We start from the raw sequence: 10,821 nt of genomic DNA, 5'->3' as shown, positions 1-10,821 counted from the left end.
GGAGCCACAGTGGCGGACATGGAGGAAGCATGGCACTGGGACCCCACTGAACCCCTAGGAAGACCTCAGTGGGAAAGAACATGGCCAGAGGACAAAGTTTCCAAACATCGTAGCCCTGTGGCTGGAATGGTGGTGTTACAGAGGCTTCTGGGATCCACGTCTTCTCCCCTAGGGACTGGAGAGTGACACCGCCCCCACTCCACGCTGCCCCTGGGGACAGCACCAGCCACCCTGGGAACCACAAACTTGGTGAGGGGTAGGGGGTTGCTCTTTTTAAGGGAGACCGTCCGTCCCTGTGAGCCCTGGAACGAGGCCTCTTCTGCCCACCCTCCCACAACCAAAGAAACTCGGTTCAGTCAGGCGAGAAGAGCAAACTGTTTATTTACACCTTGGTCTGTACAGTACAGCTCCCTGGGAGGAGCCTGCCACCAACAGCCTGTTCCTTTTGAGGCAGAAGCAGGTTGGAGGCATAGAGCTCGGACCCTGGACAGCCTCAGGGCCTCACCCCCACTATCCCCTCCCTGGGGCCCACAGGGCAGGTCCCACCCCAGCCCTAAAACTAAGCCTGTTTCCAGACAGAGCCTCCTGGGGCAAAAAACTCAAGTTGAATCCCAGAGTCAGAAGCCATCGAACAAACCTTTGGGCATGAGGCCACGTGTGTAGCTCATTCCACGTAGGCCTCAGAAGACCCAGCCAAGAAAGTGGGAGGAGATGGAAGGGGGCCCACAGCTGTGAGTGAGTCCTCAGCAATGCACCGTCCGCTCTGTGACATCAGTCGGTATTTAATGGCACTCTGGTCTGAGCACCTCAGGAGACAAGGAAGGGCTGGGCAGGTATTCACAGCAGGCAAGGGCAGCAGCTAACGCCTCTTCCTTCGGCCTGAGTGGGGCCCGCAGCTGTTCTAGACACAGATGTGGTGGCCTCAAGGCAGGCCTGGAACCACGGACAGGTCTTCCTCTGGGGGCAGAGATGGTACACGGAGTGGCTGCAGTCCCATGACATCTCTGCTGGGGCCAGTCAGTGCCCCAGGTTAAAGAGTGATGCTCTGCCGGACATCGCTAACAATGCAGGAAAAGCTCTGTGGGAGAAGCTGCTTTACACAAAGTTGCCCTTTTCTGGAATGCAAGGCTCCTAAACTAGCCGCAGGCTGGAGAAGGGACTAAGTGGGTCCTAGCCCCCCATGTTTAAGACAGTAATGAAAGATTCTGTACAAAGTTACCAAGTCTACAGGCTGAGAGAGCCAAGGGTAAGTGGGGCCTGATCCCTGTGGATGAATGTGCCCGGGAGAGTTGGCCTCACCTGGGGGAGGCACGTGGAAAAAGTACACATTTACAAGGCTCGGGAAATGTCAGGGAGACGAGACTATGTAAAAAAGGAGGCAGTGGGTAATGTGGAAAATCCTGTACAGTGGCGATGGGGAAGAAAAGGCACAAGGACAAAGACCGCAAACCATGCAGATGAAAATAGCCTGTGCAGCACAGCAAAGCGGATGGGCCCCAGCAGGAGGCAGGGTTACCCTGGGGACAACAGCACTTGGATCCTGCAGGAGACATGGCCTGGATGCCATCCCCAGCTGGTGGCTCCGGGGCAGACATCTCTACCTTAGATGGGGAGAGGAGCAACCTCCGAGGTCAGGGCAGGAAGGCCATATGGGAAAGCTTGCCTGCTGAGCATGGTGGCATTATACTTCCCCAGGGTCTACACTTTTAGAAACAAATCTTTCTAGAAAGCAGCCTATTTTCTCTGGTGGGCAGCAGAGAATATGGCAGAAGGGCCTCGGAGTTGTCCTGCCATGCAGGCAGGGCAGGCTCCTGGTTCCAGCCTCTCCTGCTTCCTGCTGGCTGCTCCATTCATGTGTGCACTCAGGGCAGGAAGTGAGGACCTGGCAGGTGCCTAGGATCAGCGCTCAAAGTCATCCATTGAAGGAACGGCCCTTCTAACTTGAGGTCCCTTGTCGCAGCAGGCCTCAGTCTTACCAGCCAGCAGCGTCACCCCAGAGGGGATTCCCTGGGTCCCAACGGGAGGGCCAGAGTCTGGGAGAAAGGACTGTGGAGGATACCAGCATTGGGTCCTAGGTGGCCCCTTTCCTCAATCTAGAATCCACAGTAGCCCTTGAAAAAGAGTCACTGTGGATCTGCCGGGCAACCAAAGTCATTTTCTTGGCATGGTGACCACGCAAAACTTTCCTGGTACGATCACATCTAAAGTTAGTGTTTGTTTTTTGAAAACATAAAGACAAGAGTTTCACCATGTTGCCCAGGCTGGTCTGGAACTCCTGAGCTCAGGCAATCCACTCGCCTTGGCCTCCCAAAGTGCTGGGATTACAGGTGCCAGCCACCGTGCCTGGCCTAGAGCTCGTTTTTAAGTTTAAATTTGCTAATGCAGTAAACCCCACCACACACACAGGACATAGAAAGAGGGCTTCACTTCTCCCAGTTTCACCTGGCCCTGCTGGTCCCTGGAGGCTTCTGCTGGCTAAGTCCCTCATTGGAACCAAGAACCCGCACTTGCATCCCCCACCCCCACTCGCCTGAACACCAGCACCAGCGGACTAGCACCTGGACTGTCCAGTGTGTGAGTGGGATGCTGGTTTGGCTAACAGGGAAAGAGCTGGAACTCCCTTATCAACCCAGTCAGGAAACAGACCAGAGGCAAAACCCACAAAAAAAATTATCTCCTCCTGCTCAGCTATGCAAATAGGTGGCAGCTGTTTCTGAGGCTGCTTTCAGGGGGACAGCCTCACCTGTCAGTTCCCTGCCGACTCTGTTCTACCTGCTCTTTGGAATGAGCCTGTAGCCAGTATATCCCAACACATGCCGCCCACTGACTCCAGGGGCACCAGGCCGAGGTCCTGCCCGCCCACTCTGGTCTGCTAACCTCCAGGTTGGTGAGAACAGTTGGATCCACCAGCTCCTGAAGGCATCTGGTCTCCCATCCTGCAGGCCAGGACCATTCAACAACATAACAGGAAAAGGTACCCTCCCAGCAAGAGTGCTCGCTGTCATTCAGCCATGGGCTTGACAAGCCCAACAGCCACTTTGACCAGTTTCCTCTACCTCTGGCCAATGACCTTCCAGGACAGGGGAGTCTCAACCTCGGGCTGCATATCATCACCTGGGGAGGTCTTTACACATCTGGATGCCTGGACCACACCCCCACCAATTCAATCCGAACCTCTGGTGGTTCAGCCCAGACAGCAGAAGCTTACAAATCTCCCAAGGTAATTCCAATGCACAGCCAAAGCTGAGCCCACTGTTCCAGGCCCTCGTGCAGGTTCCTGAGCTTTGTGTTCTTTTATTTTTAACTTTTGGTAGAGACAAGGTATCACTGTGTTGCCCAGGCTGGTTTAGGACTCCTGAGCTCAAGCGATCCGCCTGCCACTGCCTCCCAAGTGCTAGGATTACAGGCGTGAGCCACCGTGCCTGGCCTGTTCATGTTTTAAATAGGTCATAAATAAAGTCACGAAAAGGAATTTCTCTGTGACAGTTCACAAAGAAATCTACCAGTTTAAAATAAAATGACCTAGGATTAACTCTGGCCAATTCAAAGTTAAAAGAAAAAAAACATTTTTACTAGAACTTTCTTAAAGCCTCTCACCGCACAGGGACTTGCTGAACCAGGAGGCACTTAATTTTCTAGTAGATAATGTATACAAAGCTCACTCCTGGTTCAGTTCATTTTGCCTGACTTCCAACTGAATACCAGGGCAGCTCAGGGCCATGTAAAATCTGAGTCTACTACAGAAACCCTCGCCCCACCCAAAAAACACCTCTAGATTTCAGATAAGTTACTGCTAATCCCTACTCGGTAGGGTTGCCAGGTTTGGCAAAAACAATAAAAACAAACAAACAAAACAAAACCCAAGTAGGATACGCAATTAAATTGGAATTACCTGAGCAGCTCTTTACAAAATTCCATGCCTGGGTCACACCCACAACAATTACACTGGAATGTCTAAGGACTCAGTCTCATCATCAGAATTTTTCAAATCTCCGCATTTCAAATATGTCCTGGCCAGGCATGGTGGCTCATGCCTGTAATCCCAGTGCTTTGGGAGGCTGAGGCGGGAGGGTCACTTGAGGCCAGCAGCTCGAGTGAGGCAACACAGTGAGACCCTGTCTCTACAAAAAATAAGAAAAATTAGCTGGGTGTGGTGGTGCATGCCTGTAGTCCCAGCTACTGAGGCAGTTAAGGCAGGAGGATCACTTGAGCCTGGGAGTTCAAGGTTATGGTGAGCTATGACCATACCACTACACTCCAGCCTGGGCAACAGAGCAAGATTCTACCTCTAAAAATAACATCTGTCCCAAGTACAGATGTTCATTCTAAAATTATTTGTCTATCTGAAATTCAAACTTAACTGGGCATCCTGTCTACTACCTTGCAGCCCCACTACTGAGGTGTAAGGGCAGAAACAAAGATCAAGCTCCATCCCTACCACCAAGGGCTCTGGGACCTGCCAGGGGCTGTGGAGCTGGGACCCTTGGGGCATCTGCCCCCTCAAGCTAGCTTTTGAGCCCAGAAGAATATTTTTACAAACATATGGGATCTTTAAAAGCCAAGCAGATAGGCCAGGTTTTACAAGAAATGTATTCTGGCTGAAGAAAGTAAGGTTGGACTTGAGGTGTGTGTGAGCTGGAATTCAGCCCCCCATTTAAAAGCCAGCCCTGTTCCAGAGGCCCCTCTGGCACTGCACCAGGTCCCGGGGGCCTTTTGGACTCCAGCCGCCTCCTGGAGCCTGTTCCCACGGCGCCCCCTAGAGGGAGGAGCCTGAAGCACACCCCAGGCTGCCAGCTGCTTCCTTCCACCTGCCTTTCCCATGGCAGATTCCTTCCCACGTTGTGACTCAGGCTGTGGAACCCATGCCTCTGCAGCCTTCTCTGAAATTCCAGTGCAGCCAAAGAGTAGATAACATTTTACATATAAAATACTCACCCCTGGGGCAAGGCCCCCACGCACCAGTACTCCTTCGACCTAACACCCAGGCCAAAACTATGTCAGGATCTGTCTTGTTCCTTTCAGCCATGGCCATTGCTTCCTATTGGCAAATTCTCAAGAGACCCTCTCCTCATGCCTTCTTCCACTGCCTCTTTGCAGACTCTTGGGGGAGCCCAAGGAGACCCGCGTCCTAAGGGGCTGAGAAACTCCAGAAGACCGACTGCCTAGCCTAGTCTTCCCGGTGTGGGTGGCTCCAAAGTCTTGGATCAGACTAATGCAACCCCATTATTTGCAGCATGAAACTAATCCCCAACATAGGATTCAAAAGAAGCCACGAGATCCAACAAAAGCAAAGGCTGATTGGAATGGAACTGAAGGTTGGTCCTGGCCACAGCCCTGTCTTTGTCATGAAGGGGTCACACCCAAGTCCCCAGATCCCCTCTCCTCACTGTCAGTGCCCTCTCTTTCTGCGTCTCCCCCTCCACTGTCCTTCCCAACATGCCCAAACCTTCCTTCTCATACTATAAGATGTGCTGAAGAAAACAAGAAACTGCAGGGGGGAAAATAAGACCACACACGTTTATATATATTTGGATTAAGAAAATCAATCACAAGCCATATAAAATTGAGATCAATTGGAAAACTCTAAGGTAAGTACCGTGTCTATTCCCAGCTGCCTAGAACAAAAGATCCATTAAAACTCCATGGCGTGAATTTCCACCATGGATCGGAAGGATGGAAGACTAAGGTTTTCCTGCAACTTTCCCAACCACCTCCCACCAGTGCAGCAAGTGCTCCCATGACTGAGAACCAAATACACGTGTGTTTCTAAACGCTGGAACGAAGCGGTCTTGCTGCCACATGAGTGGAGCCTGGAGCTCAGATTCTGAAATCCGAACCCAGGCCTGCCATCACCAGGCTGCGTGGAGAATGAAGACAGGAAGCCAGGCAGATGGTCTCTCCATGCATCCATCTTAACATGCAGCCATGGGAAGGAAACTGGGATGGGAGTTGTGTTCCTCCCCAAAATTCATTTCTTTGGTTGCCTGACGTCAACTCCTGCCTTAGACATCCCATCCCAAACTCTCTTTCTCCTTCGTTTTTATCCCTTCATGTTACACCCAGTGAATGCTGCTTCATTGTCTTAAAACCAAAACAGAAACGGGGAGGTAGGTAGCACGGATGGGGAGTGTTTGAACTCTACAGGATGAGGGTGCTCTGCACTAGCTCCTCTGAAACCTGAGTCCTCTGTTCACTCTGCACACACATCACAGAGGGCTGCTGGCCGGCGGCCAAGGCGCTTGGTGAGGGCCCCATCTCGTGGACCCTCCAGATGCCCCTTCATCCTCTCTGAGCTTGAACACCGGGGCTTGAAAGGTGGCCAAAGAGCTGGCGAGGACACAAATATGGGGCATTCGAACTCCTAGGAAAGATCACAATTTTGCTCCCACACCCAGGGGACTAGGAGTGGGGTGAAAGAGCCCATCATACTAGAGCGAATGTGGATCCTTATCCCCAGAGGTAGAATCATTTTACCCAGTACCAGAAACACCAGCTTCCAGTTTTTGTTTTTACAGTAACTCCTGATAGCAGACCTTGCCCCCTCCCACTTCCAGTACCCTCCGCCCCTTGCAAAGGGGCCACAAAGTGCATGCACGGCTAACCGTGTGGATGCTGCCCACAGCCACGGCCACTCACCCCTCGCTCGTGTGCACAGCCTCCCCACATATATACACAGGTACACGTAACGCATGGTGGCCAGAGAGACATTTACAGTGTGAGTGTGAGGCCCGGCTTAGGCCTGCATCCTTGGACAGGGTCTGCCCCTTGGTTCCAGGGTCCTAAGGCTGCTCTGCAGCCAGCCCCGTGCCTTAGTGTTTTATCTCGAGGATGGAAGGGTTGTGGTCCAGGATGGCGAGGATAATCTTGTCCATGTACTGCCTCAGCCGGAAGTTGATCTCCTCCTGCTCCTTGAGGGCTTCCATTAGCTGAAGGAAATGGGAAAGATAGGTCAGTGGCTGGGCCTGGGATGGGGTGCGGGCAGAGTCCAGATTCCCAGGCTTGTCGCAGGCCAGTGCCTAACGACAGAGGGCATCAGGAGACCCTGGGCAAGGCAGGCCCCAGGACAGCCTCAGCATTTGGATGCAGGACGAGAGTCGAAGTGGCTCAGCCCCTGGTGTTACCTATGCAGGTAATACTGCTCTCCTCCAGGACAGTGTTCTTCCGGACATTGCTGACATGCTGCCTCTGCCCTGGGGCTGGGCTGGGGCCCAGCTCACCTGGGAGCTCCTTGAGGACAGAGGTCAGTTCATCGCCCCGTGTCCCAGGCAGAGGGTAAGGCTCAGTGACAGAGTGTCTTACAATTCCTGTTCAAATGCAGCCAGGGCATTCTGGAGGCCCGGCCTTTCATAAGCATACTCTGGTGTGGCAGGAAGGGTAGGCTTTGGCTCTGGAGAGAGCTGGATCCCTCTCCCTCCCTAGCTGGGTGGTCCTGGGTTCCACCTTCCCAGCTTGGAATGTGGAGCTGTTCCTAAAGCCTCAGAGTCATCAGGAGGTTAAGTGAAAACACAGCACAGAAGCAGCAGGTGCTGGAGAAATGCTAATGTCCTCTCCCTCTGGGTTGGGAAGAGCGGGAGTGATAGCCTAACCCAGAGTCACGGCTTGATCCACTCAGCTGGCTATGTTGGCACTTTTCTGGCAGACCTAAGACTCACACGGCACTCGGAACCAAACCTGCACTCCTTCCAGCACAGGCAGAACTCAGCTGACTTGACCTCTCCAGCAGCCCCCTCCCCTGCTCATGGCTTTGCCCTCTGTCGTGTGGGATAATTGTAGATGGGACTCTCTGCCAAGCCCTGGCCTGTTTTCTCACTCTGGGCAGGTGGGGGCTGGGAGAAGGACTTACAGAGGAGCGGCCAGGCCCCAAAGCAAGAGCCAGTGATGTGGTTACCTCATCACGCGAGGCAGTGTCTATCTCCGCAGCCAGAGACTGGGCTTTAGTCTGGGCGGCAAAGAGGTTTTTTGCTTCGTAGAGGCTGAGGCTCAAGATCTGCCCATTCAAGTCATCGTTCTGATCCCGCAGCTTATAATTCTCCTACAGAGAGAAGGACGAAGGCGACGTCAACCCCAAGAGGCATCCACAGCCCACTGGAACCCACCTCTCCACATCTACCGTCCCCGACCCATCGCCAGCACCATTCCCACAGGTATGCATCACGGCCAGTTCAAGGGGCCATAGATGTTGCAGCCTTTGCCAGGTGCTGGGGGGTAAGAGGGCTGGGTCCTGGTCCAGGGGCCCGGCGTCCTGGGAGTGCACAGGGTTTGTGGAGGAGTTATAGCCCTGCTCAGAGCAGCCAAGGCTCCTGGCCGCCCCTTCCTCCCTGGGCCCTGCGTAGGGACACCACCCACCCAGCAGCCCGGCCTCCAACACTGGCCCTTGCCGAAGGAAGTGATGCTCTGGGCTCTCTGGGCAGGCTGGCCATCTCATTTCCTTGGCTCCCCGGCAGCCATGCTCTGAATCCTGCTTGGCTGGAGTTGTCCCAGGCAGACCCACCCAGATCCCATGCACCAGTCTCACGTGCCAGCTTTTGCCTAAAGAGCCCTAATGCTCACACCTGGGACCCTGGACGCCCCACCCCTAGACTAGGAGAAGGGCTGGGGTTTTAGGACTTCTGTGAGAGCACAGCCACCAGCCCCTTTTTCCCCAGTGGAACAAACTCGGAAGGATAATTTATGCCGCAGGCTCTTCCACTTGCAGGGTCAGGCAGAGCTGACACTTCAACCAGCACCACCTGGCCACTGCCTCCTCCTGATCCACTACCCCACCCAACGGTCTTTAGCTAAGGCAGCGCTCCTTGAAATGCAATCTTCCGGCTAGGCACAGTGGCTCATTGCTGTAATCCCAACACTTTCAGAGGCTAAGGGCGGGAGGATCCCTTGAGCCCAGGAGTTCAAGCCTGGGCAATATAGGCAGACCCCATCTCTACAAATACATAAATAAATAAATTAGCCAGGTGTGGTAGCGCTCTCCTGTAGTCCTAACTGCTCGAGAGGCTGAGGCAGAACTGCTTGAGCCCAGGAATTTGAGGCTGCAGTGAGCTGTGATCACACTACTGCTCTCCAGCGTGGGCAACACAGTGAGACCTTGCCTCAAAAAACAAAAACAACACTAGCTGGGCATGGTGGTGGGTGCCTGTAGTCCTAGCTACGTGGGAGACTGAGGCAGGAAGATCACCTGAGCCCAGGAATTCAAGGCTGCAGTGAGTGATGACTGTGCCAAAGCACTCCAGCCTGGGTATCAGAGCAAGACCCTCTCTTTAAAAAAAAAAAAAAAAAAAAAAAAAAGGAACCTTGGCCTCAGGGTCTACTTCTGGGAGAATCCAATGCCAGCGGGCACTATATAGTCTCATCCTCCACCCTGAGCACCAAGGCAGACAGCAGTGTCTATTTCTTTATATGGATATAAGGGGGAGATCTGCGGATCGATTTTCCTGACTGTGAAATGGGACAGCCAGCCCTGACAAACAGGTTGCTGAGAAGCAGACAGGCAGTGCCGCTACAGCTCTGGGCTCCCCATCACAGATCCTGCATAGGAAACCCAGGCGGTGGACCCAGCCACCCCGCCCCACTGGACACAGAGACTGCTAGAACCACCTGCTTGAGCCGCTTGACCTCGTGCTCGAGCTCCACCTCGCGGGCCCTGGCATTGAACTCGCCTAGGCCAGAGGAGGCACTGCGGCCCCTTCCTGGCCGCTCGCAGTCCAGCTTGTACATCTGCAGGTGCTCCAGCTCCTTCCGCAAGTCCTCGATGAGCTGCGAGGGAGAGAGGCAGGTTGGCAGGAGCAGGGACGCTGGAAGGAGCCCTGGTGCCTGCTGGCCTGGGACCCACCTCCTGCGTCGCCTCCCGCTCCTTCTGGAACTCGAGGCGGTTCTGCCGCAGCTTGTCCATCATGCGCTTGTACAGGTCCATCTCATCTTTGAGTCGCAGGCTGGTGTCCTCCAGACGGTCGGACATGCGCTGCCGCTCCTGGAGCAGGAAGACCCGGAGAGGGAAGGAGAGTTTCCAGAGAGGGGCTCACTATGTCCAGGGGTATCCCTGGGGTTTGGTCAGACATCTTCATGAGGCAGATGCACAGTGAAACCAGCTCCCTCAGACGCAGCCCTGAGTCTTGGCTTACAGAAACGGCCAGACCCCCAATGATTCTAGAAACACAACTAAAAACCTCAGCCCTCTGAAGTCCTTCAACAATGCTAGATGCAACCTGAATTGAAGGTATCAGCCCAAATAGAAGCTAACCTCTTTCTAAAACTGTAATTCTTCTCCATTGTATAAAGTAATAAATACATTCACTGTAGAAAACTTGGAAAATCAGAAATACAGAAACACAAGTTGTTATTCACTTTTTTTGCATTTCTTAGGGGGTAGGGCATTTGTTTAGAAGTTCAGAAGCAATAAACTAAAGGCCCCCGATGGCCAGCCCTGCCCCTCTGGGAGTTTGGCCCCAAGCCTGGATCTGCTACTCACCTCGTCCAGTTTCTCTGTTTGAGACTTGAGCCGAGTCACTGTTGTTCTAAGCTCTGTATTTTCTTCCTCCAACTGCTGCACCCTGGCGAAAGGAGAAAGACAAATCTCAGAAACCTGGAATGGAGACTATCTGATAAGGGCCTGCCAGTCTGCAGTGATTCTCTGCTTCCTCCAAGAGGGAAGATACCAGAAACCAACTGAGAGAAAGAATACGATTATTATGTCAAAGACAATTTAGCCGTGAGCTTCCTATCAGCCAAAGCAAAATAGTAAGGATACTAAATTATCATCCTTCTTATTTTCCTTTTTTTTTTTTTTTTTTGAGACAGAGTCCTGCTGTGTCACCCAGGCTGGAGTGA

The 10,821-nt window shown here is 53.1% G+C and overlaps 1 protein-coding gene across 2 annotated transcripts in view; it reads right to left on the bottom strand.

Annotated features, from left to right (window-relative positions):
* Positions 1-362: 362 nt before the first annotated feature.
* Positions 363-10,821, bottom strand: part of RAB11FIP4 (RAB11 family interacting protein 4) — a 49,467-nt gene continuing 39,008 nt past the window's right edge. The window contains exons 9-13 of one of the 2 annotated variants that reach the window (XM_023182895.1): positions 10,463-10,544; positions 9,827-9,964; positions 9,592-9,750; positions 7,889-8,032; positions 363-6,926 (exon numbers count right to left, since the gene is read on the bottom strand). In XM_023182895.1, coding sequence (XP_023038663.1) covers positions 6,810-6,926; positions 7,889-8,032; positions 9,592-9,750; positions 9,827-9,964; positions 10,463-10,544 — 640 coding nt within the window. In that variant the 3' untranslated portion in view covers positions 363-6,809. The remainder of the gene's footprint in view (positions 6,927-7,888; positions 8,033-9,591; positions 9,751-9,826; positions 9,965-10,462; positions 10,545-10,821) is intronic. The other variant, XM_023182896.3, reaches the window with a different exon arrangement.

The sequence above is a fragment of the Piliocolobus tephrosceles genome, chromosome 16, assembly GCF_002776525.5.
Source record: "Piliocolobus tephrosceles isolate RC106 chromosome 16, ASM277652v3, whole genome shotgun sequence".
NCBI lineage: Eukaryota > Metazoa > Chordata > Mammalia > Primates > Cercopithecidae > Piliocolobus > Piliocolobus tephrosceles.
The sequence above is the reverse complement of the archived record's forward strand: the minus strand, read 5'-3'. Positions and strand labels throughout refer to the sequence as shown.